Source organism: Ahaetulla prasina, chromosome 4 (genome assembly GCF_028640845.1).
Source record: "Ahaetulla prasina isolate Xishuangbanna chromosome 4, ASM2864084v1, whole genome shotgun sequence".
Lineage (NCBI taxonomy): Eukaryota > Metazoa > Chordata > Lepidosauria > Squamata > Colubridae > Ahaetulla > Ahaetulla prasina.
This window is the reverse complement of record NC_080542.1, coordinates 40344536-40362279: the sequence shown is the minus strand read 5'-3', so window position 1 is coordinate 40362279 and position 17744 is coordinate 40344536. Positions and strand designations below refer to the sequence as shown.

The window sequence follows — 17744 nt, the reverse complement described above, 5'->3', positions numbered from 1 at the left end:
GCTGCTGTTAATAACAGACTGTTAGTAACAGACTGTTAATATACAGACTATATATGTCTGTATATCTGTATATCTGTAATGAAATGCAAGCTTTAAACTTGAAATGCTAATACAGATAATATTTTGTCTATCTTATACACAGAACTTTCTTCATATGGCCAGAAGTATTCTCTTCATTATAAATGCACACATTTTAGGGCCGTAACTGAGAATTATCCCTTGCAGCATTTCCACTTTTTTCTTTGAAGAAATATACACGTGTTATTCACTATGTGCATATCTATTCATTCATTTGTTTAATTTATATCCCACTTTCATTATTTTTATAAACAACTCAAAGCAGTGAACATATTTAATTCTCCTTCCTCCTCCAAATTTCTCCTCAACAACAACCCTATGAGGTAAGTTGGGTTGAGAGACAATGACTGGTCCAAGGTCACCCAACTGGTTTTTATGCCTAAAGCGGGACTAGAACTCATTGGACTAGAACCACTCTCCTGGTTTCTATCCTGGTACTTTCGCCACTTGACCAAACTAGCTCTCCATGGAAGTGTTTGCTGAAGTATCCAGATTGGAGAGGAAGGATTTGAACATTATTTGGGGAGCACTTGCATTGAGCAAAATTATATTTGAGCAATATTCCATTCCCGACCATAAATATTTCTCATTCATTTCTTGCTGGTGTTCTTGATGATTTCTCAAGTTATCAGACTAAAAAATGTAATTAAAAAATCATTGTTCTGCATTTTTTAACTTCACATTTTCTTTCCTAAGCTTTCTAACCATTGTTCTTTTCTCATACCTTTCCTTCCTCCTCCTCCTCCTTAGGGCCAAGCTGATTTGCTCAAGCACTCCAAGGCTGAAGCACTAGATACACTATGGCAAATCCACAACGCAGCCCAGTCGTGTGGCATTGGACGGAACGGAGCTGCCTCTCCTGACCTCTTCCGCAATCGAGCTGTTCTTGACCCTATCCCAGAAGCTGAAGGCGCCTGCGAGCCAGGATCTTCCTGACTGGAAAGGGCTAAGACTATGGGAACCAGTGGGATTTGTGGACCCAGATTGCCATATATAGATTTAGACAATGTGGCAGGTGCTTACATGGAATAAGGGTTGTCTTTAACCCTGAGAAGGCGAATGAGAAAATGTCAATCGATTTGCAAGTATTTGTGTCTAAAACAACAGGTAGGGCTCCCTTATTGCAAGATTTAAAAAAAAAAAAAACCCCAAAAAGAAAAAAATTAGGTGACAGAAAATATGGTTTTTACCTGGTATGTGAAAGCTACAGATTTTTGACTCATTTTTGACACACTGAAATTAACGAAAACCTCTGTGTGCATTTCAGCAGGGTTTCAAGAGCCAATAGCTAACGAAAACAGGATCTCCCAATGGCGTGGGACAGTAGCAAGGAGGCCTGATGCAAATCCTTTGAAGGGAGCTTGGAATATAACAACTGGCATGTTCTGCAGTTCCTTGTTTGAATCTCCTAGCAAGAATAGTGATAGATACTGATGGTACTGCCCAAGCGGAGTTCCTAGATAATATTGTTCAAGGATTCTTGGCTGAATTGCAAACATGAGCCCCTCTAATGAATATGAGAGAGAGAGGGCCTTCTTGAGATGGCAATAGTAACAATTTCTCTTTCTGGTCCACTTCACCCTCCCTGAAGTGTTACCTGTAGTTTTCCTCAGAATAGTTTAGCAGCAGAAGTAGGAGTGGTTCCAAATGATGTTGGGCTACATCTCCCCCAATCCATGAACACTGTTTAGGGTGGCTGAGGATAATGGAGATGCAGTCTAACAATATCTGAGAGAACCATTGGGTTAAAAGGAAGATCTTCTTTTTTGTTGTTGTTGTTTTGTTTTGTTTTGTTTCCTTCCTGCAGTGCTGAAATGAAGGGTGTGGGGTGAATGGTGGTGGTGAATTCTTAAGCTTTTCTAAATTGAATTTGGTTCTTCTCCTAATGGGAAATTTAGGGTTGTCCTTTTCATTTCCCCTCAAAAAAAATTAATGAAAAAAAAGGAGGGAAATGAGGTAGTCAGACTAGGAAAATAAAACCAGTTAACCTTGCAAAGATTTATGTTGATCATAAATCATATGAAGATAAAATCCAAATGTTAAATATCAAACCACTGTTTCTTCCACTGTATTCTCATTGCAGTTGCACCATTTTCTGTAGAAAATTCAGTTAAAAGAAGTTAATGCTTAACGTTATCTTAAGAAATTATCTGCAACTCTTTAAATTTGGATATTTTTCAAAGTTTTTCAAGATTTGGAATTGTAGAGATGAAAATTGCTATGCTCTGCCTTTGTGCAAAGCAGGATTTTGGTTGTGTATCTTGGTCTCTACTTTACATTTTTCTTTGGGACTTGGAAGGAGGAGTTAAGGTTGCAGTACTTTTTTCTTGCCTACCATAGAAGACTTGTTCTGGAATTAATAGGCTGGATTTTGTTGACAATAAAGCCTGAGCTTCTCTTTTGGCTGCTCTCTTCCTTGTACTAATGGGTCATTCTTGATGTTAGAACCCTGCACTAATACAACAGAATCAAAGTGGTTTATTAATAATAGCCACTGCATGGCTGCTAGACAAGGAATTATAAACATGGTACTTCTGTGTTAAACATTCAGGCATATTGGTTAAGCACCTGTACAGAGCCAGTATTGTAACATTCTAAAACAGAATACTTTGGGGATAACCATCATCTAGATGGAGAGATAACATCAAAGAGACACTATAACAGCATTAATTAGCTGTGGTTGAGGCTACCAGAAGAGCAAGAACCAGAACTTCGTATCTCCCTCAACATCTGAAACAGTAAAAGAACTAAAGAAGAACAATAACGGTTAAAGAATGTTTAAAGAACAGTTGCCGGAATTGGATATGTCTAGTCTTATGAAAAGAAGGACTAGGGGTGACATGGTAGCAGTATCTGAGGGGTTGCCACAAAGAAGAGAGAGTCAACCACGGATGCAATGCTACCGGTTCAGGCAAACCGGTAATGATAAAAACTGCCGATTCAGGCAAACCAGTAATAAAAAAATGCTTTAAAAAGTTTTTTAAAGGTTCCGATGGTCACAGCTGTGCCACACGATCTTTGGAACCTTTTTCTACTTTTTTAAAAAAAATATTGTTTTTTCTTTAAAATACAAAAACTTTTTAAAAACTTTTTACTTTAAAAAAGTTTTTTTTAAAGGTTCCGACAGTCACACAGCACAGCTGTGATCATAGGAACCTTTTAAAAACTTTTTAAAGCAATTTTTTACTACCGGTAAAAAAAAATTTTTACCGGTAGTAAAAAAATGCTTTAAAAAAGTAAAAAAAAAAAAGAGTTGCTCATGCCCACCCAGTCACATGAGTCTCCCACCAAACCACGCCAACAGAACCGGTAGCAACAAATTTTATATTTCACAACTGGAGTCAACTTATTTTCCAAAGCACTGAGGATAGAACAAGAAGCAATGGGTGGAAACTAATCAAGGAGAGAAGCAACTTAGAACTAAGGAGAAATTTCCTGAAAAAATAATTAATCAGTGAAACAACTTGCCTCCAGAAGCTATAAATGCTCCAACACTAGAAGTTTTTAAGAAGAGATTAGATAACCATTTGTCTGAAGTGGTATAGGGTTTCCTGCCTGAGCAGGGGAGTGGACTAGAAAACCTCCAAGGTTAGAAAACCTTCCAACTCTGTTATTCTATTTTAAGTCCATCATCTACAAGTGTGTAAAGCAAGTCCTACCTTTCCCTTCAGTTCTCTTTCAGCAATTTTTTTTCTTTTTTTGTTGTGCATTTCGGTATATTTCAAAAATCTACAGTGAGGCACAAACAAAACTTAACACTTCTTGAGATGCTTGGCATCAAGAAAGGCTTAGCCTTTCATTTTGGCCTTCTAATTTAAGCTCACTAGAACAAAATTGAGTATTAAGTTGCTGCCCTAGGAAGGTAATTCTCTTTGCCTTTGTTGTTTGGGAGGAGAGATACTTTGGATGCTTGTTCTCATTGACAACAACTTACTAAATAGGAAAGGCAGAATAGATCTTCCCATCTTTGGGTCTTATTGTGCAAGGGAACACTTCAGTCTATTATATTAATTTCAGAAATACATTCCACCCTCAGTAAGGATGCAGTTTTGTTCCTCAGTATCATCTAATCCAGTGGTTCTCAACCTTTATAGTGCTGCGACCCCTTTAATACAATTCCCCACGATGTGGCGACCCCTTTAATACAATTCCCCACGATGTGGCGACCCCAACTATAGTATTATTTTCGTTTTGAATTTATCGCGCCTGAAGCCGTATTGGCTAGCGATCTGAACTGCTTGCGATTGCCTTGAGGACAGAGGCATTAAAGCCCCTATTAAGTTTATCGCGCCTGAAGCCAGATTAGGCCAGCGATTGGGAGTGATTGCAGCTGGCTTGAGTAGGAGACATCAGAGCAAAGATTTCTCTCTTTTTTAATTCATCGCACCTGAAGCCGAATTCGGCTAGCAATTTGAAGAGCCTGCAGCTGGCTTGTGGAATCAACCATTGGAACGCGATTCTTCGATTCGCAAGTATACTTCCCATATTTCCGATGGTCTTAGGCGACCCCTAGCAAATTGTCATTCGACCCCCAACGGGGTCCCGACCCACAGATTGAGAACCGCTGATCTAATCTAATGGTAACCCATGCATGCATATATGTGGCAGTGGCTGTGCTACATTCATGAGGTTCTTGTCTCAACCCCATGACCTAGAATTCTACCCTGTGAATTAGAGATAGAAACAATGTCTTTGATTCCACAGTCACAGGTAGAGATCCGTCCTTTGGCATACCTTTGATGTCTCATGTTACTTCCTTGGAAGAATTTAATAGACCAATAAACACTTTCCATAATCTTTTCTAGCCCTAACAACATCAGTGTGAAATTACTTGCCATGGCATTCCAATCCAAGCTTTCTGAGAAACAAAAGAAATCACTATGAAAAGGTATTATGGAACTTGTAAAAAGTAATCCTCCTACTGTGGCTACTTTTTTTAGAAATTTATATTCCCTTCTCGGTCTTCTTTTGATCTTTGTAAATTCAACAACTAGACATCAGCCATAAAATTCTATATAAAAGCATTTCTTGTCTTCATTTCTGGAAAAGTTAACAAGAAATGTTACCCCATGTCTCTTGCTAAGTTGCTTCAGGACTGTCCTCAGTCTTCTATATTTGTGCCTTATAACAAGTTTCACAGATTAAGCTTTTAAGTGGCTCAGCCTGAAGAACCTGTAAAATATTTCCTTTGTGGAAGAAATATAGCTATCTAATTTGCCAAGATTCTTCTTATCCCCTTGTATTTTGTCCTGGTTTTGTCTGTTTTGATGGGCGACAAATCAAAATCTTCTACATGAGTGATGGCAAATGCCTCCTGGACAAATTAGATGGCTCAGTATAACGACATCAAAATACACAAGTGATATTTGAATATTCCACACAGTACCCAACATTCTGTACATTTCAGCTACCGGGAATTTCTTCCCATGGTCAAAGTGCTTGGGCCATCAAACCAAATAATTGTTTCACCAGGTAGTAGTACACAGTATTTTCTATATTTAGAGAATTGACTTTTTGGCATCCAAGTTAAACACTCATTATAGCTTTGCATCAGGTCCAATTACAGATAGTCCTTGATTTACATCCCCAAGTGAGCCCAACCTTTATGTTGCTAAGCAAAGCAGTTGCTAAGTGAGTTTTATGATCTTTTTTGCCATAGTTGTTAAGCAAATCACTGCAGTTGAATGAATCATGCAGTCATTAAACAAATCTAGCTTCTCCCATTGATTTTGCTTGTCAGAAATCAACTGAGAAAGTTACAAATAGTGACCTCACATGACTCCAGGAAAAGTCATAAATACATGCCAGTTGCAAAGGTATGTGTGCTCTATGCCATTGTCTCAGAAGGGGATGTACCCTGTTTCTTCTCAATTGGACAAATCTCTAGTTCCCTACTTCCCATCGTTCAACCTCAAAAGAATTATCTGGTGGCTGTGTCACTGCTCTTTATCCTTCTGTTGTGGCCAATATTGTTATGATTACTCTCCTAGTCATTTAATATTTAGCAGTAGTTATCCTTTTAGATGCTTCCCCACCCTCTTTAAGCAATTCTTAGGGGACTTAATAACATTTACACAGCTAAATCCATCTCGGTAGGCATCAAAGGGCATTCTATAAAAGCTATTGCTTTATTTAGGAACCTTTGACTGCTGGAGAATTTGTAAGGCAATTTACCAATCCTCAATTTTCACCAGGCACTATTGTATAGACCTGCTAGGAAGGTCAGGTGTTCCTTTTGATATACCGTGCTGCCCCTACACCTAGATCTGCAACCTTAAAAACTCAAAAAGCCATTTGGACCTGTTTCCCATGGAAAAGAAAACACTGGGAGTCACAAAACCTGGATGGCCATGGCCAACTCGATGTCACTCACTCCCACCCAGTCACATGACACCCCTCCCCAGCCACACTTACCCAGGTTTTGTGGCTCCCAGTATTTTCTCTGGAAAACAGATATCTCTTTGTGTCTCTCTCTCTTTCTCTCCCTCTCCCTCCCTCTCTCTCTTCCTCTTTCTCTATCATTTTCTCTCTCATCTCTCCCTATCATCTCTCCCTATCATTTCTCTTATCTCTCATCTCTCTCTCTCTCTCTCTCTCTCTCTCTCTCTCTCTCTCTCTCTCTCTCTCTCTCTTTCTCTCTCTCTCTCTCTGTGTGTGTGTATGTGTGTTTCCTCTTGAACCATTTTCAAAAACAGGCAAGGGTTGGGTGTTGTTGTTTTTTTTTTTGCTGATGATGTTGTTTCTTCTTCGGGTGCTTTTTACCATATGATTTAAATCAAGAGTCATTTCAGGTTCACAGATAAATGAAGCTCTTTCATCCCCCTGCTGTGACTTCCTATCAACTGAAGCCACCACTGGCTGGCCCCACCCGTCACCCTCCCCTCCCAGTCACTCCTCATCTGAGAAGGTAAGGGCGATGGCAGTGGATGGAGACTCACTCCATATTCCAGAGCAGGAGTGAAGCGGCCCTGTACTTGCCACTTCTTCCAGCCCTTGTTGGTGCTGCATGCTCCTCAGTCACTCGGGAAGATGCACAACTTTCTCTCCATCTTGAGACATTGGCCCGGCCTGGTTGTGGCTGATGCCACTTCTCTTGCTGCCTCCATGGCCTGCTCGCTACTCTTGCAGCACCTTGCGCAGCAGACTTAAGTTTAGTGTGCTTCACAATGGGGTAGATGGTGTCCTCTCCTCCTCCTGGCACCCATTAAGATGTGGAACATTGGCTGCAGGTGGGCTGGGCCAGTGTCTTGGGGCGGAGAGAAAATTGTGTGTCTCTCCAAGTGACCGTGGTTCATGACCAACAAGGGCCAGAAGAAGAGGCAAATACAGGAGTTGCTTCGCTCCTACTCTGGAATATGGAGTGAGTCTCCATCTGTTGCCCCCGCCCTTACCTTCTCAGGCGAGAAGTGACTGGTAAGAGAGGGCGACGTGCAGGGCCAGCCAGTGGTGGGATTACCCTACAGGAAGCCACAGCAGAGAGCCCAAAGAGTCACATGCTGTTCCGGAGCCGTGGGTTGCCGACACGACTTAGACTGATCATTTGCTATTTCTGTTCACCTGGAATAAACTTGTCAGTAGTCTGTATGGTGAAGAATCCTGACAGTAAGTTCTATGCAAATGCATTATTTATATATGAATGAACATATAACACTGATTGAGCCACTTAGAAGATACAGACTGTTCTTTTTGTAAATGTAGTACCAACAACAGGAATAACATTAAAGGAGGACATGGCTGAAGAGGCTAGCATTCCTTATACTACTTGGAGAACCCTGAAAATGTTGACAATAGGAGTGCCTCAATGTAAAATGAATATTCTGAAGTGGAAGCTCTTATCGGATAACAGCACACTATGTGAATGTGGAGAGATCTAGAGCCGGCTCATCTGCTGATACATTGGCTATTATCAGAAACATGTACCAATAATGACTTATTTTTGGCCAATGACAAAGCCAAGCAGATGTTTTATCTAGAGTTATATCTAGAAATTAAAAGACGCTTGGTCCTGGGAGGAAAGCTATGGCAAATCTAGACAGCATACTAAAAAGCAGAGACATCACCCTGCCAGCAAAAGTGCGTATAGTCAAGGCTATGGTTTTCCCAGTTGCAATGTATGGCTGTGAAAGTTAGGCCATAAGAAACACTGAGCACCAAAGAATTGAGGCCTTTGAACTCTGGTGCTGGAGAAGACTCCTGCGAGTCCCTGGGACTGCAAGGCGAACAAACAAGTCAGTCCTAGAGGAGATCAACACTGACTGCTCTTTAGAAGGGCAGATCCTGAAGATGAAACTGAAATACCTTGGCGACCTAATGAAAAAGAAAGACTCACTGGAGAAGACTCTAATGCTGGGAAAGATTGAGGGCAAAAGAAGAACGGGACGACAGAGAACGAGGTGGCTGGATGGAGTCACTGAAGCAGTAGGCATGAATTTAAATGGACTCCAGAGGATGGTAGAGGACAAGAAGGCCTGGAGGAACGTTGTCCATGGGGTCGCGATTGGTCGGACACCACTTCACAACTAACAACAACAAAATATCTAGATACATAAAAAGGAGAGGAGGGAGAGGAGAAGGAAGAGAACAGGAAAAGGAGGAGGACTGGAAATCTGAATTTTGCAGTCCAGATATGGCAGCCTTACCATGAAAACTAAAATGAAGTGCAAACGGTTGCATAGAAAAGGATATAGGGAATAATTGATTAACTTTCCTTGATATTACTCTATTTTCCCCATTTGCCAGTTTCCAAACCAGATGTGCTTAGGATTTCAACAAGCTAGAGGGAAATGCTACAGCTAAGTGGAGAAAAGATAACATTTCTACCTCAATGAGTTTATTAGATCTTAGTTTTCTTTTTAATTTTATTTCTTGGTTGTGTTTGAATTAAAACAAGGTCCAGTTTTAAGCCAGGAGAAAGATGCTGAAATGAAATAGAGGCAGGCTGCAGGAAAAAAGGTCTCTCTTTATTTGGTAGCCAGAAACTTCAGTGACAGCAACATGTTTCTGGGGTGGCTGACAAATGGGATTGAGAGTAGGTGGGCTTTTATACATTCTTTGGGGCTTTGTGATCCTGTACAAGAATATATCCTTTAATAGTTTAATGGCTGTTGCCAGATTCCTATGGGGTCATGTAGGAGTCATGGCTGGCTCTACAGGCAAAAGGGGAAATTCAAATCCTAGATGTTTTGTTTGTCTGAGCTAATCTTGCCAGCTTTGGCTCCTGGCCTTTTGTGTTGCTTATTTGGAGGTTCTGGTTGCTCTTTGCTTATGAATAGAGTGGCCCAATCTTTCTAAATGGATACAAAAAATCCATTCCTAAAGACTAGCCTTTTCATGCTTCAGCTTGAGGCTGTTTTCCTATAGCAGGAAGACTGGGGCTGCTTTCTGCCTTGAGAATGTATCTTCTCTTCTCCTTCGGGGGCAATATTCTATTCTGCCTCTTTTTAATATTAAGAATAAAGAATGTTTTATTCTGGGGAGGGGGGGCTTCCTACAGTTGCATTGGCTGTATTTGCATAGCCAGCCCCTTTAAACGAACATGTTGCACAAACTGAAATATTAGTGAATGATTCAGTGTGTTATGCAAATACAGATCTTTGGGGTAATTCAATAAACTGTGGTTAACTAAACTCAGGATTAGAATGTCATGAGTATATAACACACATGGGCTTTCTCCTGTCAATGTTTTTAGACATTGATTAACATGAATAGTAAAAAGTAAAAGAAGCAAAGAAAAGAAAAAGAAAAAAATGTGAAAAGAAAAAATAAAGTGAAACAGAAAGACCTCCTTTGCAACAAATACAGCATAAGCACAATTACAAAATTATCTCTCAATCTGATTATAAAAAAGAAAAGCTTTTCACTACCTAGTTTTTTAGCTCTTTATCAAAGCCACAAATAAATGCATTTTCCCATTTCATGCAAAAAGTCTCTAAAAGCCTTCCAGTCAGTCATAAATGTACGTATTGTTTTGTTCTCTGATCAAAGAATTTACCATCTCCACAAATTCCATCATCTTCACCAATTATTCCTCTATTGTGAGTGCTTTCCTCTATCAATCTTGTCCACTTCTTCAAAAGGACACTTTAAACCTTCTTGGGATGGTGGTATCATGTTCTCCCTTGTCCTCTAGGGCCATCAGTTCCAGCATGTAAAAAACTGGATAGCCACTAGATGTTAGTGCTTTGCATTTATTTGTGCTCTCAACTAGGGGTACTTGGGAGCAAATTCCCAATGCATCACAAGGAAAGCATTAGAAGGTGAAGCAGTCCTAGTATAGTACTAGCAGAAAGTCTAAGAATTAAGTTCTTGGGTAGAGCTCTCAGACTATAACTGTCCACTAAGGGCAATGTGTGAAACAGAGATGGAAGAGGAGAGCAGGTTTGTATGGTGAAAGTACTGCAAGAATAAACACAAATGGAAGGTGGAAGGTACAAAGGAAGATTGGAAGTGAAGCTGATGGAATTGGCAGAGACAGGAAAGTCTTGATGAAAGAAAAGACTTTGACAAATTTTATTTCCACTGGGAAACCCATTTTTGGACTTTCTGTGAGAAACCGAAAGAAATGAAAACTTGATTTTGGGATTTGTTGCTTAAAATTGCCTAAGTGTCTAGAAATAATATAGACAAATGCATTTAATGTGAACTTCCAGCTGATATTGAGGAGGGGATCTCTACGCTCCCGTGCCAAGTTCTTCCCATTGGAGGGCTCCAAAAGGAGCTAAAGTCACCTTGTAGGGGTTGCGAAGAAAACAGGTGTGTCCTGCAGGTCATGGAGAGATGCAACTCTCCTGCTTGACCCAGGGCTTTCCACAACGAGGAGAAGAGGCAACCATCATGGCTGCCATGAAGCTGGCAACAAAGTATAGGAGTGGTGTAGATGAACAGTGATTGGAACTGGGTGAGATTATTTCTTTTTTATCTAGAACCCAACCCTAAAAGGAAAAAAAAATCCAGGAAAAGAGACTCTTAGAATTATCTGTTAAAGTGGTGAACAATTACTTAGAAAAAAATCCAAGACCCGAAAGAAAGGAACTAAGAAAAGTAAAAACTTTTAAGACATAGAAAACTGGACTTTTAAACTGGGTAGACACTGTTTTGGAAAGATATTTTGGGAGAAATATATAGACTGCATAGTAAAGATTTAGATATAGATAGAGACAAAAATCCTAGAGAGGAGTATGGGAGACAAGCCAAAAAACAAATAAGAATTGAAGAATTAAAACGGGCAAGAGATGATGGATAGAAAGGTTATGCCTTTTAATTTAATGGTGGCCTGACTAAAAGCTAGAATAGAGATAGAAATAAGAATACACACTTTTATATAATAGAATAAAAGCAATAGCTAGATGGAAAGATTAGAGGTTGAAAGATGGCATTGCTATGTAAGTTCAAACAATATGATGATTGGAATTAGAATGGAGCATTGAAACATTGAACAACTAAATAATGAAGGGTTACATTTTAATACAAACATATGTATTAACACTAGGATTATATAAGTTTGACTAATGTAACAAATATTAACATCATTATTGTTATTTGTATCAAAATGAATGACACCCAGATGCTACACTGTTCACAGTTCATCAACTGTTGATGTTGATATATATTTAAAAATAAAGTAAAAAAATATATACAAAAAAGAATTTAATGCAGATGTGTGTGTGTGTGTGTGTGTGTAAATATACATATATACACGTGTATACACACCCATACCAAAGAAAGTTGAAAGTCATTCTTTTTCTCATTTTCCTCTTGCTTGCTTGCACTTGCACTTTTTTCTTTCTTGATTTTTTCTTGATTTTTTTCAAAAACATTTTCTGTTTATTAATCTAACTTTGTATTTTTTTCTGAAAATCTATTAGTTTCATACACACACACACACACACACACACACACAAGAATGCGAATAAATACAAATAGAATTTCTTTTTTGTGAGAAGGAATTTCAGAGTGATGAAAGGAAGAGAGTCATAATGGCTGAATCCTTCCTTCCACAATTTCTCAGTTTTAATAGTACTTTTGCAAAAACTGTTCGTCAGATTTGTGCAACAAGCCTTTTACTAAAAAAGCAGTCAAGCAGCTATCCACAAAGTGAATTTGGTCACAATAAAAGTTAATTTGGGGAAAACATTAAATTGCAGAGCATGAAAAATAATTACAACAGAAACATTGAGAAGAACTTCCATGGAGAAGTAAATCCTGAGCAGAGTATACTGCAGTTTGAGTATAACTACTTGTGGCAAAGTAAGAATAAAAATCTTGGGCTTGTTTGTGTTCCAAGTAGGCTATGGTTTGTGAACCATTTATAGTTTTAAGTATCACATTAATGCAACTCTTTTAGGAGCTAACTTTTCGTACCAAGGTTGCTTTTTTTCATTTAAAAATTTGAAGCTAGGGAAACTGATCATTTTGATGATAATAATAATAATAATAATAATAATAATAATAATAATAATAATAATAATAATAATAATAATAATAATAATAATAATAATAATAATAATAATAATAATAATAATAATGATGATGATGTTTTAATTTGTATTCCGCCCTTCTCCCGAAGGACTCAGGGTGGTGAACAGGCAAATAAAATACAAACATGAAAATACACCATAATTAAAATAACCCTTAAAAAACTGATTCAAATTTGCCAAAAATTTAAAATAACATTACACCCCATAAAATTACAGAAATTTAAAACCCATCAAAATTCAATTAAAATTTAAAATTTAAAATCAGGCCAGTCCAGCCATACGAAATAAATAGGTTTTAAGTTCGCGGCGAAAGGTCCTAAGGTCAGGTAGTTGTCGAAGCCCGAGGGGAAGCTCGTTCCACAGGGTAGGAGCCCCCACAGAGAAGGCCCTCCCCCTGGGGGCCGCCAGTCGACACTGTTTGGCTGACGGCACCCTGAGGAGTCCCTCTCTGTGGGAACGCACCGGATGCTGGGAGATAGAGGCCGGCAGTAGACGGTCCCGTAAGTAGCCCGGTCCTAAGCCATGGAGCGCTTTAAAGGTGGTAACCAATACCTTGAAGCGCACCCGGAAAACAACAGGTAGCCAGTGCAGTCTGCGCAGGATAGGTGTTACGTGGGAGCTCTGAACTGCTCCCTCAATAACCCACGCAGCCGCATTCTGGACTAGCTGAAGTCTCCGGGTCTCTTCAAGGGGAGCCCCATGTAGAGAGCATTGCAATAATCCAGACGAGAGGTAACGAGAGCATGAGTGACCGTGCATAGGGCATCCCGGTCCAGGAAGGGACGCAACTGGCGGATCAGGCGAACCTGATAAAAAGCTCACCTGGAGACGGTCGCCAAATGATCTTCAAAGGACAACCGACCATCCAGGAGCACGCCCAAGTTGCGTACCTTTTCCATTGGGGCCAACGACTCACCCCTGATAGACAGCTGCATCTGCAGCTGACTGTACTGAGGTGCCGGCATCCACAGCCACTCCGTCTTGGAGGGATTAAGTTTGAGCCTGTTCCTCCCCATCCAGACCCGTACTGCTTCCAAACACCGGGACAGTACTTCGACAGCTTCACTGGGGTGGCCCGGGGTGGAAAAGTACAGCTGAGTATCATCAGCGTACAGTTGGTATCTCACCCCAAAGCCACTGATGATCTCGCCCAGCGGCTTCATATACATGTTGAACAGGAGGGGTGAGAGAATCGATCCCTGCGGCACCCCACACATGAGGCACCTTGGAGTCGATCTCTGGCCCCCTGTCAATACCGTCTGCGTCCGGTCAGAGAGGTAGGAGGAGAACCACCGATAAACGGTGCCTCCCAGTCCCAACCCCTCCAACCGCCGCAGCAGGATACCATGGTCGATGGTATCAAAAGCCGCTGAGAGGTCTAATAGGACCAGGGCAGAGGAATAACCCCTATCCCTGGCCCTCCAGAGATCATCCACCAGCGTGACCAAAGCTGTCTCCGTACTGTACCCAGGCCGAAAGCTGGACTGGAACGGGTCTAGATAGACAGCTTCATCCAGGTACTGGGGTAGCTGACATGCCACCATACTCTCTACAACCTTCGCCGTAAAGCGAAGATTGGAGACTGGCCGGTAATTCCCTAAAACAGCTGGGTCCAGGGAAGGCTTCTTGAGGAGAGGTCTCAGCACTGCCTCTTTCAAGGCAGCGGGGAAGACCCCCTCCCGCAAAGAAGCATTTGTAATCCCCCGGAGCCAGCCTCGTGTTACCTCCTGTGTATCCAGTACCAACCAGGAGGGGCACGGATCCAGTAAACATGTGGCATTCAGCCTACCCAGCAACCTGTCCATGTCCTCGGGAGTCACAGGGTCAAAGTCATCCCAAACCACCTCAAAAAGATGGGTCTCGAACTCGCCTGATCTACCCAATTTTGATCCGTCCCGAAGCTGAACGATTTTATCGTATAGATAACCGTTAAACTCCTCGGCACGCCCTTGTAGGGGGTCCTCCCGCCCCTCCTGTTGAAGGAGAGAACGGGTCACCCGAAACAGGGTGGCCGGGCGGTTATCTGCCGACGCAATGAGGGAGGAAACGTAGGAACGTTTCGCATCCCTCAGTGCCACTAGGTAGGTCCTGCTATAGGACCTAACTAGTGTCCGGTCAGCCTCAGAACGGCTGGATCTCCAAACACTCTCTAGGCGTCTTCTCCGGCGTTTCATCTCCCTCAGCTCCTCGGAGAACCAAGGAGCTGGTTGAGACCGACGCTGGGTCAGAGGCCGCAAAGGCAAGACACGGTCCAAAGCTCCAGCTGCGGCCTGTTCCCAGGCCATGATTAGCTCTTCAGTCGTGCCGTGGGCCAGATTCTTGGGAAACGGCCCAAGCTCTATCAGGAACCTCTCGGGGTCCATCAGGCGCCTGGGATGGTACCAACGCATTGATGAATTAACCCTTGATTTGTTTAACGGTGGTTTAATAAGTTGTCTGAGTTCAAATGTGTTCAGCCATAATTTACAATATATAGTGACTGGTGTTATATAAAACATATTAAGCCAGAACCAAATGAACCATATTATGGCTTATCACAATGCATAAGAGATAGCCACGAAGGTGGTATACACTTTTAAAATTCTATTTTTGTTAGGGGGAGTTGACTATTTCATCCTTAATACCCCTTCCAAGTTGAAAACTGTAAGACTACTGGATGATGCATTCTCCCCAATGTAATTTTGGGGTCTCTCAATTCTCTGAAGAGCCATGTGCCTCTGTGAAAGTATGCTGATGCCATGTGCCAGACTGGGAAAAGGAAAGGGCATGACTAGCTTTTTGGTCTGTGCTTTTGAGGCAATTAGTCTAATGGGGACATGCTTACGAATACAGCCTGTCTCATTATCTCTGGCTAGCCTACAGCTCCTTTTGTAGGTTTCTAAGTGGTTGCTTGGTTCTGCAGACAGTTGTAGGTTTTGTTAGTTGCGGAAAAATGACAAAGCAGGTAGATGTCTTCCCTTGTCTCTAAGAGACGGTAGACAAAAAATGTTATTTAGCCTTTTTTCCTTTGACCCTATCTTGAGGGACAGTGGGGAAAATTTTACTTTGGGAGGTGGAGAGAGGACATAAATGGGAACATCGTGGTTGCACATATAACCTGACCTTATAAAACGGCATCTTTGTCCAGCATTTGATTAGAGCTTTGCCCTGCAAGGTTATATCAGAAGTCCTCTTGTGGCCTTGAAGAAACCAAGACTATGATGAACCACAATATTAAGGTAACAGTTGTGCTCCTTTCTAATTGGCCAAAATGTATAAGGAGATGTTTATCTTGGCTTTAAAACCACAATTGAAGAGAGATGCAAACTGAAAAACCTTTCAAAAAGGGCTGAAGATTAATTTGGAAAGGAATAGAAAATAATTGACTGATCTGATGTTCCTATACAACTTGAAATTAAATCTGTACGTTGAAAATACTTACTTCAGTAGGCTTGGGCTTATATAGCAGATTGCAATCTTGCTGATTGTATAGAATGCGCAGTAGATAGAAGCATCCTAGGAGACGCAAATGTTTGAATCAATTAAAAATTGATGCAGTGGATAATATTAAATTTGTACTATGTTTAGAAGTAACCAATTTCTCTTTGTGGCTCTTGAGTTCTACCATGCTCTCATTTCTGGGTTGCATCAGAGCACCAAGAATGGTATGGAGAAGAAAAGCAATACTATTATCTCTGTTCAGATTAATTTAGAGAGCTTAGATAGAAGAAATGTCCACATTGGATAAATACACGTAGAGGATGTTGATGTTAACCTTGGATTAAATGGATGAGGAAGCGGAGTCAAGTAACCTTCAATCAGCAAAGACATTATGAGGGAGAATGACCTTGATCAGAAATTTTCTGGAGAGCAGGATTCCTAGCAGAAAAATTGAAATTGTCCTACGTGAAGAAACAGTGCTGAGAAGACAATCAAAGGGACAGCAGAAAATATGTTTGAATAGGGTAAGTAAGAGATGGAAAATGGACAAAGAAACCAGTAAAAATGTTCTTTCTTTCAGATATATTTTTCAGAAAAAATATATCTGGATTAGGAGAAGGTGGTGAATAATTTAAGTACCACTGGTGCATTCAATACCAGATTTTACATGAAGCCATCTGAAAAAGAAGCTGCAAGTAAATGACTGCAAACACCTTATGGACCTTTTTGTGTAAAATTGGGGAGGAAAAGATGAGTTTATGGTTTTGACGATTAGACAGAGTAGATTGTAGAAAGAAGAGATTTATGTTGTAACCAAAAGAAACAGGTAAATTTATGACTGTATGTATAACTGCTGTAAAGAAGATTAGAACCTACTTCTGTATATCTTTTTTCTTCCTTTTTCTTCCTATTTTTCTTTTACTTTTTCATTTCTTATACTTTTAACCTCTCCTTGATTTCCTTTCTTCTCTTTTTCTTACTTTATATTCATCTGAATTAGTTTTTATCTTCTTAAATGTATAAGTGTGTGTGTGTGTGTATAAAACTGCAAGTACTGCAGGAAATTCACGGGTGGAAAACTGTAAAGAGTTCTGGCTGTCTGATGTCAGAAAGAAAATACTAAATTGGGGATGGGGAAGGGGCAAAAAAAAAAAAAAGCCTAAATAGTTGAAAATGGAGTGGTGAGTGAAAGCACCTTTGATGCAGAGAAAGTTTACAATTTACTGGTAGATTTGCTGGTTTAAAAAAAAATGATTAAGTTACAGGTGTATGGCATCAATTGATGAATTTATGTATGATTCGAGGAAATGTCTGAGAGTTTCTTTTTTTCCTTCTATCCACGGCTTAAATCACTTTAAAGGGGGGATCACAGAAATCTATGGGGGCTATTGATGGCTACTAGTGTTGCCATTTATATGTAATCATTGAAGGATAGGACTCAAAACACTTTGAGCTGGAGAATGCAAACTGGAGGTTATTACAGATTTTTGCATCCTACACATAAGCTTGAGGCTTGAGGCTTGAGGCATCTCATTAACCATTACACAAAATGGTCTTGGTGTACTGAATTGCTTCAATTCATGACATTAGTCTCAATAGGGAATTTCTACCCAGAATCAAGGAGGAAAGGTTTATATCCCCATGCCTCTGACTAGTTACTGCCACCTGCATTTTAAAACCTTAATTATTTTGCAACTAAAATGCAAAAAAATGGCTTAGTTCCCAGAACATACTTATGGCTAACCTACCCATAATTTGTACAATCAGATG

General features: G+C 40.4%; 1 protein-coding gene across 1 annotated transcript in view; it reads left to right on the top strand.

Moving 5' to 3' along the window:
- The window catches only part of LOC131198551 (inactive phospholipase C-like protein 2), a 72862-nt gene extending 70384 nt beyond the window's left edge, over positions 1–2478 (top strand). Inside the window, exon 6 of the mRNA XM_058183324.1 lies at positions 829–2478. Coding sequence (XP_058039307.1) covers positions 829–1014 — 186 coding nt within the window. The 3' untranslated portion in view covers positions 1015–2478. The remainder of the gene's footprint in view (positions 1–828) is intronic.
- Positions 2479–17744: the final 15266 nt, after the last annotated feature.